This window comes from Juglans microcarpa x Juglans regia, chromosome 8D, assembly GCF_004785595.1.
Source record: "Juglans microcarpa x Juglans regia isolate MS1-56 chromosome 8D, Jm3101_v1.0, whole genome shotgun sequence".
Classification (NCBI taxonomy): Eukaryota; Viridiplantae; Streptophyta; class Magnoliopsida; order Fagales; family Juglandaceae; genus Juglans; species Juglans microcarpa x Juglans regia.
The window spans coordinates 19,190,607-19,207,494 of NC_054608.1; the positions used below are offsets into that span (position 1 = coordinate 19,190,607).

General features: G+C 39.0%; 1 protein-coding gene across 1 annotated transcript in view; it reads right to left on the reverse strand.

Annotated features, from left to right (window-relative positions):
- The window catches only part of LOC121241881 (testis-expressed protein 2-like), a 28,020-nt gene extending 11,391 nt beyond the window's left edge, over positions 1-16,629 (reverse strand). Inside the window, exons 1-6 of the mRNA XM_041139744.1 lie at positions 16,082-16,629; positions 15,100-15,332; positions 11,721-12,387; positions 10,876-11,227; positions 10,557-10,651; positions 10,220-10,414 (exon numbers count right to left, since the gene is read on the reverse strand). Coding sequence (XP_040995678.1) covers positions 10,220-10,414; positions 10,557-10,651; positions 10,876-11,227; positions 11,721-12,387; positions 15,100-15,332; positions 16,082-16,294 — 1,755 coding nt within the window. The 5' untranslated portion in view covers positions 16,295-16,629. The remainder of the gene's footprint in view (positions 1-10,219; positions 10,415-10,556; positions 10,652-10,875; positions 11,228-11,720; positions 12,388-15,099; positions 15,333-16,081) is intronic.
- Between the last annotated feature and the right edge of the window lie 259 nt (positions 16,630-16,888).

A 16,888-nucleotide genomic window follows, 5' to 3' on the forward strand; every position in this document is an offset into this window, starting at 1 on the left:
GGAGTAAGGCACCATTAGAGGCTATCTATCTACTTTGCATGGACAGCTTCCTTGGGGAAGATCCTGACCATGGACAACCCACGAAACATCAAATTATTGTTATCAACTAGTGCTGCATGTGCAGGAAAAGTGGTGAAACGAGGATCATTTGCTACTTCATAGTGAGCTTGTCATGGCCTTGTGGGATGATTTCTAAAAGCAGAGTGGGGCTAGCATGGGTTATACCTGGGAGGGTATTTGATCTGCTTACCAGCTGGAGAATCCTCTATGGTGTTCCACAAATTGCAGCTATCTGGAAGATGATCCCCACTTGCCTTTTGTGGTGTAATTGGAGGAAAAGAAATGGCCAAAGCTTCAAAGATAAGAAGCGTTTATCGGAGGTCTTAGAAGTCATTATTTCAATACGTTATTTCTCTGGACAATAGCTACATATTTCAATGGGCTTAATTAATGTTCATGACTTCCTTGTATCTATTTATTTTTTGTCCCAAGTGTTTACTCTTGTACATGTCCTATGTGCTTGGGTTTCCCCAATCTTCTATTGATATTAACAAAATTTGTACATAAAAAAAAGAAAGATCAGAGGGAGAGAGAGAGAGAGAGAGAGAGAGAGAGCAGCCAGTTTGAGAAAAAAATAACAAGTTAATAAGAGGATTCTTTTCTATGATAAGTAACAAGTTGACAAAAGAATCTTAAGGTGCCACATAACAGCAGTTGGGCAGATCACGAATAATTCATATGAATATGTGAGTCTAATTTCTCCAATTCAGTCTTTCAATTCTGAACAAAGCGATGACTTGTGAAGCTGTTAATGTTGGACAGTTGCGTGTTGGAAATGTCAATTGGCATATAGGTGAACTTCTCTAAGTCAGAATTGGTTCCAACACGCAAGAATACAAGTTGGACATGAAAAATGTTCTGTGCACACATTTTAATTTAGTGCGACGTTTGCATTTGTACATTATATGAAAACTTAGTTCACGAATCGATGTGTATGTATTAACATAAAAACAAAATGCCAGGCACAAAGAATAAAGAAAAAAAGTGTCTCGTAGTGAAGAGAAGTTTCAACAAATCTTTTCTCCTAAAACGATATGTTAAAAACATGAATGATTTTTCATAAATTTTAAGTTTGGTTAAGGCTTCAAGTAAGTGGAATGGGAGGAGGAAAATATAATTAAAGCGTGCATATATTAAAAGAAAAGATGGGATGATACACTTTGCACCCCAAAGAAGGTGTTTGCACTTTGCAACAAAACTACCAAAACAATTAACACACTTTTTATAAGAAAGATTTTATTGAAAAAGTAAGAGGCATAGCCAAGTACACAGGAAATATATGAAAGCCAAAACCTAATTTCAAGTTAGGAACAAGAAAAAGATACAAGAAAATTATGAACACTAGTTCCATTTAATACAATAGCTAAAGCCCAAAGAAATAAGTTCTGGAAAAAGAAACATCTAAGTTCATCCAGTGAACACTTCCAATCTTCGAAGTACTGACCTTCCTCTCAAGCCAAATGCACAATATGAGACCTAAAGAGACCAAATTCCAAATGGCTGCAAACTGAAAATTGCCTCGAAAGCCTCTCAAACAAGCCAATCGACCCATTACCCTCCTAGGCATCACCCATTCCAATCCAATCCCGTTAAAATCTCATCCCATAACACCTTTGCCACCTCACAGTGAAGTAGTAAATGATCAACCGATTCGCCACATTTTTTACACATATAAACACCAATCAATAACAATTAATCCCCGCTTCCTCAAGTTATCTATGCACAGAATTTTCCTAAGAGATGCAGTCCATCCAAAGAAAGCGACCTTAGAAGGCACCTTACTCCTCCATATGCACTTCCAAGGAAAAGGATGTACAATGTTCTGACATGGCAATTCCTCGTACATAGAATGAACAGTGAACTACTTATTCCCAATATGACTCCAAATCATTTTGTCCATTGTCGTCCTACCAATACACGTAGCATGGAACAAGGTAAATAATTTGGAAATTGCATTTATTTCCCAATCTTGTGCAGCTCTAAAAAAAAGCACATTCCATTGTGGGGTACAAATTGTCTAAAAGGTCCTCCACCGAAGCATCCTGATTATGAGCAATCCGGAAGAGAGCAGGAAAGGAAAATTTATGGGCCATACACCCACACAAAGTGTCATGCCAAAACCTGATAATGGAGCCCTCAACCAACAGCAAAATTGACGTGTTAGGTAAACTCCCCCCAACCACTCTTGATATGTTGTGGACCCCCCCCCCCCCTATCTCTCTATCAACACTCCCCATATTTGGGAATCAATCACGGCCCTCAACAATGACTCACCCATGGTACCTCCATAGCCATTTCCTAAAAGGGCTTTATTAAAGGTCATACCCCCAACTCTCCGCATGACATCAGGGAACAAACATTGTCACAACTAACCAAATGGAACTTGGTCTCCTCCCCAATACCTTCCCATAAGAAATCTCGAAACATCTTTTCCATTCGTTAGCCATACCATTATTCTTACACTTACAATACCAGTCCAATATCATTACCCGACATTTCCTTAAATTATCTATGGTGAGGATCTTGTCCAAAGATGTCCATACAAAAAAAGCTACTTTTGAAGGAACTTTCATCTGCCATATACTCTTCCATGGGAACATGGTCATTCCAGGGCACGTTAGAACTTCATAAAACGATCTAATCATGAAGTTACCTTTCTTGGAGGGGCTCCAGTTCATCCTATCTATGGTACCCTCTATCATGCTTACGGAATACAATGCCTCATAGAACTCCGCAATAGTCTCCAACTCCCAATCTTAGGCTGCCCTAATGAATTCTACATTTCATTGATGGGAGCCACTAGAAAAGACCAAGAGATTGGCATCGCTGCATCCTTTTCTCGTGTGAACTAAAAAATAGCAAAGAATGTGTCTTAGAGGCTTCATGCACCCCACCATTTGTCATACCAAAATCCGACACGAGCTATCACTCACCACAATATGTTCATGTCTTCGAAAGATCTCCCAGTGTCTCCTAATGTATTTCCATAAACCCACCTCATATGTGCCACGTACCTCATTTGAGCCCCAACCTCCCCAAGCCTCCCCAAACTGTGAATCTATAACGGACTTCCATAGGGCCCCCCTTTCATTTTAGTACCTCCACAACCATTTACCCAACAAGGCTTGGTTAAATTTCATCAAGTTACGAATCTTCAATCCACCCTCGAAAATTGGGGGTACATACAAGTTACCAATTAAACAAGTGAAATTTGAACTCTTCCCCTAATCCACTCCACAAGAAGTCCCGTTGTAGCTTCTCTATATGGTTGGCAACTTTTTTGGAGAGTGGAAGCAAGGACAAAAAATAGGTGGATAAGTTAGAAATAGTACATTTAATCAAAGTGAGCCTACCACCTTTAGACAAATACAACCTCTTCCAAGAAGTCAATCTGTGCTCCACCTTTTCAACCACGCCATTCCAAATCCTCTCTAATTTAAAGGGAGCACCCAATGGTAAGCCAAGATACTTCAGGAATAGAGATCATACCTTACATCCCAATAGAGAGGCTAAATTCTCCACGTTAGGGACAGCCACCACGGGCACCAATTCAAACTTTGAGAGATTAACTCTCAAGCCTCATAGAGAATCAAACTATAGAGAGGCAAAACTCTACCCATTTCTATCATTTCTCCCCAAAGCCACATCTAGCAAGTAAATAAAGTAGGAACTTCCAGTTGACGTGATCATATGCTTTCGCCTGTCTAATTTGCAAAGTAACCCGAGTTCTCTAGACTTATGTCGTCCATCCAAAACTTCATTTGCTATTAAGACTGAATCTAGGATTTGTCTACCTTTGACAAAGGTGTTTTGCGGCTTTGAAATTAGCTTTTCCATCACTGTACTCAATCGATTCGCCAGCACTTTAGAAAGGATCTTGTAAACCCCATTCACAAGGCTAATGGGGCGATAGTCTCTAACATCCACAAACCCCATTTGTTTGGGAATGAGTGCCAGGAAAGTAGCATTAAGACTTTTTTCAAAGCTAGCACTAGTATGAAAATCATGAAAGACCCTCATAAGGTGGCCCTTGATCACTTCCCAACAAGCTTGGAAGAAACTCATGGTAAAATTGTCAAGGCTTGGAGCCTTGTCACTAGCCATGCCACAGATTATTTTACCCACTTCATCCTCCTCAAAAGGCCTCTTTAGCCACCTTGCGCATTGCTGATATAATGCTGAAAAAGTTAAACCGTCCACTTTTGGTCGCCAAGTGTGTTGTTTAGATAGGAGGTGTTGGTAATACTATGCGATGTGGTTCTTGATGACTAATCAATCCGAGGACACTGCACCATCTACCATCAACATATCAATAGCGTCATTCCTCCTATGAGAATTAGCCACCCTATGGAAGAACTTCATGCACTTGTCTCCTCTGAGCCATAATGCCCTTGATTTTTGTCGCCAAAAGATCTCCTACAGCAATGTTAGTCTTTCACTAAGACTACCTGGCTCTTGGTGGTTCTCTTATAGATTAGGTGCGGTTTATATAGTGAGATGAGATGGTTTTAGATGAAAGTTGAATAAAATATTGTTAGAATATTATTTTTTTAATATTATTATTATTTTGAGATTTGAAAAAATTGAATTATTTATTATATTTTGTATGAGAATTTGAGAAAGTTGTAATGATGAGATGAGATGAGACGAGACGAGACAGTTTCACTATCCAAACGAGGCCTCAGAGTTCTTGCCACCTCTTCCCCCTCCAAACTCTGTAGCTCCTCCAAAAGGGAGCACCTCTGTTGCATCACATCGCCAAAAACTTGTTCATTCCATTACTTCGGATACTATTTCAACGCTTTTAACTTTCTTGTCATTGTGAAGCTTTGAGAGCTTTGGAAATTGTAAGAAGACCACCATTGTCTAACCCTATTTACAAAATCGTTAGCTTTCAGCCACATTCTCCAATTTAATATACCTTCTACCCCCTTGGATGCCTCCATAGTCCAAGATGATGGGGAAGTAATCAGAGCATAACCTAGGTAATCTCCTTTGTGTTACGTCCGGATAATGTAACTCCTAGTCAAGAGTTAATAAAAACCTATCAATCCTCGACCAAGATAGGAATTGTTAGTTGTTGGACCAAGTAAATGTACCTCCAGTTAGTGGAATATCCATAAGCTCCTTTTCTAAAAAGAAATTAGAAAACTCCCTCATGGCGAGAGTGATGTGGGACACACCCAATATTTCATTCGAGAAGCGAGTTACATTGAAGTCAACCCTATACAGCTTGGTAGCTCCCACCAACTAAGAAGCCTCGCCAATTCTTCCCACAATGACCTTCTCTCCGAATCAACATTAGGGCCATAAATTCCAGTGAATGCCCATTGGAAACCGTCTTCTACATTCATAAAAGAACAAGCCACAGTGAACTCACCCACACATTCCTCCACTCATTCCACCACCCTTTTATCAAATATAATTAGGATGCCACCAAATGCTCCTTTCTATGGCAAGTACGACCACCCTACATGCTAACCTCTCCATAAACTCTGAACTAATTCCCTTGTGATGAATTCCAATTCCTGTAAGCAAATAATATCACTCTTCCATTGACAATTTAAGTTTCTAACTTGGAGCCTTTTATTAAACTCGTTCAGCCCCCTTATATTCTATGATATTATTTTTGGCTTCATAAAGCAACCATCTTACCCCTCCCCTTGAGACACCCCCAGTTAGAACTCTTCTCCCCACCATCATCGTTCATGGCCCACATAAGTTGCTTGAGTTCTCTCTTTTTTTAGGCAAATTAAAGGATTGATCATATTTGGATTGTGCATATCCAGCTAGTTGTGAGTAATGCCATAAATTCATCTTCAAAACCCTCACATGTAATCCCTACACAAGGCTTAATCTCCATAGCTTTCTGAATGACCCAATCTGATACACTGGGATGAAACGAGTTTAAAGGAATAGGTTCTTCCCCCTCAATAGAAATTCTGCCCCTCCCTGCGTCATCCCCTCCTTTAGTGGGCTCAAATAAAATAAGAGTTCCATCTGTTTCATCCTCCCCCACTAAATTCGCCCTCCCAATTTCATCAAGCAGATCTTTTTCTGCAACAGAGATTTTCCAGCGTCGATACAATGACTTGCATGACGCGAAGGTCGGTCGTCAACACTGAAGTCGCCAACACAACTTTTTGTGGCATCCAACAGTGTTCAAGACCTCCCAACACCATTTCCATCCCCCTTGTCTACAAGCTTCTTGGAATGGAGTAAGATTTACAACACCAGAGACGTCACCGTTGCTGCAGTGGTCGTGAGAGGTGACCCAGAAACCTCCAGCGCACAAATTTGTGTCACCCGACAGCTCAATGGCCCTCCCGATGGTTCACAGTGTCACGTCGATAGCCCCATATGCGTAGCGTCAATTGCAATTGTTACCGACGCAGGTTCTCTATCGCAAATGTTGCCAGAAACAAGCCCAAACTTTGTCGGCGCAACAAACCCTGGTCAGCGTTGTACCAGCGTCGCTGCTGACCCAGGATTGGACATAGAGCCCTTTTCAAAAGAAGACCCATGTTTTAGCCTCCATTTCATTTTGGTTGCACTAGTTAGACACGTCTAACCCATACCCATCTTCTTTTTTCTTTTAACTTTCCCTTTTCCTTTATCAAGCCTGAGGGGTGTAGGCCCATTCCAGGCCAACCCATTTCTAACCAATCCTTTAGAGATACCCGTGTTTTGTTGGCCTTAGCCCAGGACCAAGCTCATATCCACTTTACGAATATGTTCTTCCACTGCCTTCTTCAGTAAACCAAATTTCTCTTTCAAACCAAAAAAAAAAAAAAAAAAAAGACCTCGGCAACACACCTTTTGCTGCGCCAACATAGTACAAACCTCCTCCCCCTATTTCTAGTATAGTGCCTCGACCAACCTTCTCTGCTACAGTGGTGCTCTCTGCATGTCCCTTTTTGTCATTTTCTTTTGGTTGTAACACTGAGAGGTGACCCATACCACCCAACACTGCTGCCCATTTCCCTGCACCACCCATCCCAACCTCTGCATAAGACTGAACCTGCTTCCCCGTCTCCTTCCCTTGATCTGTTGTTCTATCCAATTTTGGAGCCAAAACTAGTGTCTTGTTTGCCTGGATATGCATGGACAGAACATGCTTCATCTCCATGAAAATGTTGTTCCACCCCCTTCCTTCCATGCCTGCCGAGATAGCTAGAAGACCTCAACGTCCACTACCACCATAGTCTGTAACTTCTAAGAAGCATCCAAAATCGTTAGAACGCCGGGGAGCAAACAGTGCCTTGGCACCATTGCAATACGTCTTGCAAAACTCTGTCTTTCCCTCCAAGAATGAGCACTCCTCCACTATATATTCACAAGCCAATGAGTGCTGGCATAGCTGAGGACCAACTCCTTAGTAAACTTCTTGTAATTCTCAGGAGCTCTAGCCTTAGTCATCTTTCTTACAAAATCCAGGGTGCCCTAAAGCTGGTGAGATGACTACCATTGTCTCACCAAATCCACAAAACTCTCAATTTTAAGCCACATGTTTTCAAACTTAAAGTATCTTGGACCCCCATGAATGTCATCACAATCCAAAAGAATGGAAAATGATCTGAACTAATCTGAGGTAACCTCTTCTAATACACCTCCAAGAAATGAGCCTCCCAAGAAGGTGATACCAAGAATATATCCAATTGAGACCAAGCCTGATTATTGGACCACGTGTATGCACCCACGCTAGGGGTAAATCAAGGAGATCCAACTCAAAAAATGAACTCGGAGTAGTCCGCCATCGCTTGGGTTACACAATGCTCCCCCAGTATCTCACAAGGAAATCAAGTAACATTGAAATCCCCTCAAATGCACCTGGGCAGATCCCCCGGTCTCTCACAAGTCTCCTTGTACCATCCGAGTTTGGTCCATATGTTCCTACAAAAGCCCACTCAAATCCATCCTCCACATTTTTGAAAAGGCATGCCGCCAAATTCTCCCCAATGCACTCCTCGAAGTTCTCCATTTCCCTCGTATACCACGTCACAAAAACACCACCACAAAGACCCCTTAGAAGCAAGAAAAGCTCAGCCCACAAACTTCTAATGACACCACTATCAACCCATCTCAGTTTAGTTTCCTTAGCACACTATCAAATTTCCAAAGGCAAAGTAAATTCTTTATACAGAGGCACTTGTTGAGATCGTTTAGCTCAATAGATTCCAAAAAAGGATCTTGGGCCTCAATAGTAAATTTGAAGCCCTACCCTTGGATTTACCTCAACTTGCACTTCCCTCTCTCACATCATAGTTTATTTTACATGCAAGTCTCTTTAACTCCTATATCCTTTTTTTAGGCTGATTTTGTAGTTAAGGAATGTTCCGACTCAATAGCTATAAGCAATGCTCGAAATTGTTCTTCAAAACCTTCACATGAAGTGCCCACACATACTTGAATCTTAACTTTCTGGAGTACCCAATCTGAAAGGGGACTCGCCATGCTAAATTGCAGAGGCAGTGAACATAAAGGTACTAGATCGAAACCAATCTAATCTCTGTCTTGGTGATCACAAGTTCCATCACAATCCCCATTGCTAAGCACCATTTGCATGTCCTCATACAACTTGTCACCCCCCCCCCCCCCAAAAAAAAAACAGAGGAACCTGCTCCAAAACATCTCCTTTCTCAGAAGAAGGCTCCGCAACGAGCCATCCAACTCCTCAGCATATTCAATCTCCAAAACACCACCCCGCCTCAAAACTCCATCCAAGGGTTGGGTCATTGACTTATGTGCTTAAACAACAAGAAGAAAACCTGAAACACCATCCAAGGGTTGGGTTGGCAACTTTTGTGCGTCAACAACACCAAAACAACCCAAGACACCATCACCAACAATACAAAGAGGTAAATCTCGAGAGTTTTCAATGCCTTTCTCCCTTTCTGGAGAAGACACTGAGCAAAACACTACTTGGAGACTCTAGGAGGGCTGACGACTTGTTCTGTATAGTCCCTAGTAGCACCCCCTGGAGATTAACCAAAGTCAAACCCACTTGAAACGAAGAAGACCCGGTACCTAGTTTAACCCGCCACATTGAAACAAGTAGGGTTGACTTCAGCTGGCTTGGCCAAACCTTTTCCTTTCCTTTATTACAAAAAATTGAAAATTTGCACCATCCATTATGATCTACACATCAAAATTGTGCCACATCACATATTTTTCATTGATCTTAATGGTTTGAATTGGACAAGGGTTAAGAAGATGTGAAAGCGCCTCTCTCTCTAAAAGAACGGTACCTTCCGAGGCGTGAAGTGGGAGAGAAAGGGTTTCATAATTGGGGTTTTGAATAAGACGACCTTTTCATTTTTCATTTTTTTTCTTTTTCATATTGAAAAGTAATAAGAATGAGAGGCATTAAGCTTTTTCTTTTTATCATCCTGGCGTCAAGCTATTTTTCCGCAGTACCTCCCCTACAGTATCGTCACTGCAATGGAGTTTAACCACCAAGTTCGGGATGGATTGATGTGGTTCCTCTACGCCTAGGACACCAAAATATCGAACCATGAAGGAAGAAAGGCATGAGAGAAAAGCATATTGGCTAGTGATTGTGAGGCCCCAATTCTTGACTGGAGGGGATACCAAAGGCCTCTGCCCTGCCCTCCCTCTCTATCTATCCAAGGGATGGAAGGGCAGAGGCTTTTGGTTTTTTCATGTTGTCAAAGAGTGGAACAATGGTTTTTCGTGTTGTCAAAGAGTTGAACAATGAAAATAGATGGCGAGTGCCTGATCGAATGGATCGGGTCATGTAGGAACAAGGTTCAAGTCTACCGGTCTGTTAGGATGCCTCAGCTGCATACATCACTGCACTTCCGGCTGTTAGGATGCCTCAGCTGCATACATCACTGCACTTCCGGCTCTAGTGTGTCAATCTTGTTAGTTTGGGATACAAAGTGCAAAATCCTTGTAGTTTAGAGTTGCAATGTATACTTTTCCCAAAACACATCCTCCATGTATCAACAAAAATATTCAATTAACAAGTGTTTTTTTATAGGTATATTCGAGTACGAAGTTAAAAGATGTAATGCCTTCATCTAGGATTTTCTTTATAACATTGTCAATAAAAGTAATGGACACAACACTAAAGATGCATATTATTACTTCCAAATTAAAGGATGGATATTAGCACGTAATAAACAAGTCTCCATACCTTAAGCCGACTGATCAGAAAAGAAGCAACATGTCCACTAGTTATCTTGTGTTCCCCTACAGTAGACTCCAAGTTAAAACCTATATCAGGCATGGATGTGAAAGCAAACCATAGCTGATCAGAAGGAGGTGGCTTTATATGTAACTGCAGTGTTCCTCGAAGGGATGCTACCCTTATGGTCAAAGACAGAGGCACCTTTAATGAGAAATAATCAGTTGGATTAAGAAGAGTAAAAACATTTCTGGGCATGCACATGCACCTGTGCAATGTGGTGATAAGAAAACAGGGTGGGGGTGGGAGGACGGAAACACATAAATGCTGAGAGATGTCTACAAACCTGTGAAACCTGTTTGACAATGGAATTAAGGATGGACTTCCACCTGGAACCATAAGTTGATGCTGATGTAGTGTTCTTGCAGCTTTCTAAACCATCTGTAACAGAATAGATGAAATTCAAATTAGCATCATATATCATAAATATTTCAAACCAGCTTACTGTGAAATACTGTTGCTGATCACCAAGTTTATGATTTCCTTAATATCTTATCAAATTTTTGTGAGAACTGGGAGTTGATGTGGTATAAGGAGCAGTACATAAAGCTATGGACAAAAGTAAAATAAATAAATAGTGCAATATCAATCAGTATTAGAATCACCTTTCTCCTTACTCTCTGGTGCATCGGTTATACCTCCAGTAGGATTTAACTGCCTTCCAAAATACTCAAAATCCTCAAGAAGATCTGATGGGATTTCTCCAACAGAGCTTGATCCTGGAACTGAATCCACTATGCCCTTCTGGAAATCTAGTTCACGAACTTCCAGTCTTGTTTCAATGTCTAAAACCACACCACCAGAATATTCAATGTCAACTTCGAATGCCCATACCTCATTCATGTCCATTGGAAGAATCCTCGCACCATGAATGTAAGGTGGGAGACTCCCAGGATCAATGTCAGTACAGATGAGTTCACCTATGTAGCTAGGGGTTCTCGTACTGGACAGTGTTCTCTATAACACAAAATAGCAGAAAACAAAAACAATCATATTAATAAATGCTGTCTCTGTTTTCTAGGAGACGAGATTATACATTATGATGGTAAGAAATTTCCCTATTTGTATCTATACAAATATATCAAAATCTTGGCATTTAAGATTCTTTCTCCCATTCAATACACTTCCAACCTCAAGATGCACAGATGTGGTTCAATCTGGTGAGTCTATTAAATCCACCTCAGATGCCCCAGCCCATGAAAGTTAGTGTAATTTGTAGTTCAAATTTAGAAGAAAAAAATTAGATGAAAAATGTCCAAACAAAGCCCTTTTTTTTTCCTGTGCCTCCCTTAGTAAAAGGAATCTTCGAGAGAACTAATTTGTAAGTGCTAAATTGGGAATAAGAATAGCAATGAAATAATACCATCTCTACCTTTCCCCACAACAGCATGTGCTGCACTTGTGCATACAAAAATATAAAACAAAATCTTATACAAAGAAGAGAATAAACCTGAACCCGTGCTTGTATAGATCTTTTAATCTCGGCATTGTTTTTCACATCAAAAAAGAGACGAGAAATTAACAAGTTCCAACAGAGTGTGCCCTCATCATTGCCAAGCCTATCATTGGAATCTACATCTGAGATGACGGAAGTATGACTCTGGCTTCCAGAATGAGAAAATGTTGATGCCGATTGTTGAACCAAATTTTCTTCACTCTTAGATCTCTTCATTGAGGCAGAGGCTGATTCTGACTCTTGAAATATACGAGTTTTCTCATTTGACTTTCTCTCTGCCAGGCCTGATAATTGAGCCCAACTTGACCTATTTTCTAAACCAACCCTAGAAGTCTTCTTTGCAATTTTCTTCCAAAGTAAGCGAACCTTTGAGGAAGTTCCATCAGACCTACTTGTCTGATCTGCTGGCTCAGCACAGAACCCCATCGAGGGTTTCGTAAATGAAGGATATCCCGGATTTAAGGTTGTCAGGTAATTGTGGAACCCTTCATGCAGCTTGGCAAACCAGTCAACTCTTTCTTTCTTATCACATGATGCTAGACGGAGAGCCTTACACCATGATTCTTTCTCACAGGAAGTCTCAAGATAAATGTAAAGAATTTTACTTCCATTGTTAATTATCGAAGTCTTGCTTTCCAGTTTTAAAGGAAACCTTTTGGCCCTATTATTCCCATAAGAAAATGAATAAGAACAAAAATTTAATGACAAGTTACAACTTTTTAAGTTGTAATACAGAGGACACATGAAAACCTAACAGTCAGTAAAGATATATATATATATATAAGCACAGTCAATAAAGACCAAACAAGGGTAATGTAAATCAGCAGGGTGTAAAGCAAACATCCTCCTAGTCTCATGCATAGATAGACAAAATGTATATCAAAAAGCATTCACGGTGAGCCTCTCCAATAAGACCTGAAAAACTTGAGCCAACACTTAGGGGTGGTAAATTACATTTATTATCAGTCACATGATTGGATAATAAATACTATTAATGAAATGGATAGCTTTATGAAACACGATAAGTATCGCAGTAGAATGATTTGTAAAGTGAGTACAGAAACTACTCCTTTCTCTGACCTTATGGATGCAATCAAGAATTTGCATCCTTTTTTTATAAGTGAATTTGCATCCTTATTTGAAACATACACATACATCATAAGATTTGTAACTACGAAAATTCAACTTTTGGGACAAGTACAAACTTCAAAATTAATTAAATTTCTGATTTAATCCAAAGGCATTAGAAAATTGGAAAATTATACATTACAACCCCCCCCCCCCCCCAATCTACCACCGCTTTTGCAATCTGAAACCTAAACTACGAAAAGTTGTAATGAGTACCCTAAAGCAGTTGATCAATTATTACTTACACTGTGAGGTGGCAAGGGAGCTATGGGATGAGACCTTTAGCAGGACCGGACTAACGTGGGTGGTCCTTAGGAGGGTGCAGGATCTTTTTGCATGTTGGAAAGGCCTTCAGGGCAACCTACAGTTTGCAGCTATATGGAGAATGATTCCTTTATGCCTCACCAGGTGCATTTGGCTTGAGAGGAATGATTGGAGCTTTGACGATAAGGAGTGCTCTTTTAATGAGCTTAGAAATTTGATTTTTCACACCTTATTTCTTTGGGCTTCTGTCATTGTAATCAACAGTTCTAGTCTTCATGATTTTCTTGTATCATTTTCTAGCTCCTAACTTGTAATAGGTGTTCTCTTTTGTATACTACCTGTGAACTTGGGAAATGCCTATTGACGTTTTAATAAAATTTTATCTTACTCATCAAAAAAAAAAAAAAAAAAAAACTACCAATATGCTTTGGTGCGTACCCTCGGTTATGATTTGACTAGTAAGATGAACGAAAAATAGGTTGTAAAATAATCTTAACAAAGGGTGAGCGTTGAAACTTACTGGTAATTTAGGCTGAAAATGCAGCCTTTCATAGTTTAGTGTGCACATTGTAAAAAGAGTCTTTTTTTTTTTTTTTTTTTTTTTTTTTTTTTTTTTTTTTTTTTTTGGTAAGTAAAAAAAAAAAAAAACAATTGAACAATGACATTGTAAAAAGAGTCATTGTTCTGAAGTACAAAGTGTAATTACCCTAGGACGATTTTTAAGGGGTTGATTAATTGATGATCCTGACCTTGATCTAAAAAATAAAATTAGTTCCTGGAAGAATAAAAAAGAAAAATACGGCTTCAATTTTTATGTGATCAGTGCAAGCAGCTGAAAAACAACCAGAATACAAGGAATATCATGATACATAGCTAATGATACTTGAAGTCAATGCATTACAAATATTCTTAACATTGCAAAACTCAAAAACCTTTAGCCAAAAGTTTCAGAAAAGAAAAATATGTTATAGACCTTACTATCTTCATCATTGGTCTAAGTAATTTTGGCGAATCAAGATCAAACTTTCCTCCAATTGTATCTCTACACCAATGAATCTTCATTTACACTTACAAGGAAGAAACAACCCCATACTTAGAACCATCAACACAATTTTGGAACTCTATTGTTAGAAAACTTGTGGCAGGTTACAGCTCTGGGAAAAGAAGTTACATTTTACTATGGGCCCATTAAAGGCTATCAAAACACAGAGGAGGAGAAACCAAGTAACTAATGATCCAATAATATGTTGCACATAGCAGCTCTGGATTCAAGAGGTTTGATAAGGGGGTCTGTTACTCAATAATCCCAAAGAGACAACTTCCAGTTAACAAGTATTGAAAATGCATGCTGTACATGACATTGGGATTCAGCAGCTGCCGTGGGTTGCCATTCTAGAACTCTGAAGAAGCTGCATGTTTCCAATGCCAAGGGATGCAGCTAGTGGGGCTATTAAAGAGGACAAAATGTAGCAAGAAGATTAAAGTGAGGTTTGGATAGTGAGATGAGATGAGATAAGTTTAGATGAAAGTTAAAAGTTAAATAAAATATTGTTAGGATATTATTTTTTTAATATTATTATTGTTTTGGGATTTGAAAAAGTTGAATTGTTTATTATATTTTGTGAAAATTTAGAAAAGTTATAATGATAAGATGAGATGAAATGAAACACTTTCACTATCCAAACAGGAGAATCTCTTCTCTAGTTGGGGTTTGTTCAAATATTGTCTCATAAGGGCTATGTCTATCTCTCATCAATAAAATTCTTATAAATTAATAAAAAAAAATATCGTCTCACACAATTGGAGGAGCAAAGAGTGTTTGAAACCCAATCCTCTAAATCGTAAAAACCAAATGATTCACACCAAGCAAGAGTAATTGAGAAATTAGAATTACTGTGAAGTAGATTCTCAAAAAAGTCAACAGATACTATGCCAACTATAAGAGCACCCAACAGAAGAGGTCCAGCAAAGACCGCATTACCATTTTCGTGAAGATACGCTTGTTGCTGAAACAGCTTCAATCATGCAGCCCTTAAGCTCAATAACTGTGTTGGAACCATCTGATTCGGCCAGAATAAGCTTTTGGTCCTTGATTTTTGCATGCTTTTTGACTGGGGAAACCTCCAAGAAATCATTCTTTCTCTTTTGCTCCTTTGGTCCTTTGTCCAGCCAATTTTTTGGAATCTTTTCTGATTCTAACAACCATACTACCCCCTAACATACAAAGCCGATCCAGGAAAACAGAGATTAAAAAATATAACAGACTAACAAAGACTAGTAGGAATCTTGCGTGATGAACAATTGCCCTCTCAGAGATGCACAAAAACGATTATCAAAATGTATGTTACTAACGAATAATACCCAATAATGCAGTGGTATGAACCAAAGAGAGTTAAATAAGCATATCAATTGCAATGGTATCACATGAATTAATGATATGTCCATGCAGTTATTTCAATTAATGTTGCAAAGAGCATCATAATGTTCCAAAGCAACCTATTTTCTTGGTGATTGTTAAATGAAGAAATCCCAACCATTAGTTTCTTTCTTTGCTTTCTTTTCATTTTTTTACAGTCTTCCTCTAAGCTGAAACACGTTTTTAACTTCGAATTTTGAAAACAAACATGTTCTTGTCAGTTATCACATGCTCAAAGAATGCTGTTATTTTCATAGATGAGTTAGTTTGAAGGAGAACTTTGTCCGGGTTTTCTTTAGCCAACCATTTCATTTAGAACATCAAAATCATTGGCCACACGTAGTTCCCAAAGTACCGTTAAGGGTTTCTTCAACTCACCATCTTATAAAGGAAAGAAACTAACAAAATACTAAAGCAAAAAAATAAAATAAAAGACTAATGAAATCTCGGTACCAGGAGATTCATGAACATTTTTTTCTTTTCTTTTCTTTTTTTGATAAGCAGGAGATTAATGAACATATTTAAATAATAATAATTAACAATGCACCTGCTTGTTGTAAGCGAAATCGAGAGATTGACTGGGATCAAGGTCCTGGGAAGACTCTTGCGATCGTGATGCTATCTGGGCTTCATTTTGTTTGGTCTTCTGATTCAACCATTCGATGATGAAATACACTCCCACCGCTTCCGCGCCCACAATCGTCAGCGCCCCAACTCCAAACCCAATAACAAAAACAAGCAACAAAAACAGGAACATCATTTGGATTTGATGGCACCACACAAAACCCCAAAGAAAAACCCTTGCCTGTGGTCAATCCGACCGATTAGATAAAGAAGAAGAAGCCATAGAGAATTATGGGTATTGGGAATATGAAGCCTTTATATTCAACAATGACGTTTGTGGAGGGGAATAATATTATAATGGAGGTAATAAAGAATCAGGTTCTGCTTCTGCCCTGTACTTTCAGAGCTTTCTCCCGAAGTTTTTTCTTTTTGAGCGAGTTAGAAGAGAATACTGAATGAGAGCCCGCAAGAAAACGCGTCTACATGTGTAGACTGTTAAGTTCTGAATTAGGAACAGTAAGAACAACAGCCGGCATTGTATCAGCTGCCGCGCCGACTCGTCCGTTAAAAAGTAATTAAAAAAAAATGCAAAATTTTCTTTGGTGGGATTTGAAGACTGAAATAAAATGAAATGATTTAAAATTAAAAATTAAAAATTTAATTTTTAATACTATTATTATTTTTAAATTTAAAAATTTTAAATTATTTATTATATTTTATGTAAAAATTTGATAAAGTTGTAGTGATAAGATAAGATGAGGTGAGGTAAGATAATTTCTGTATCCAAACG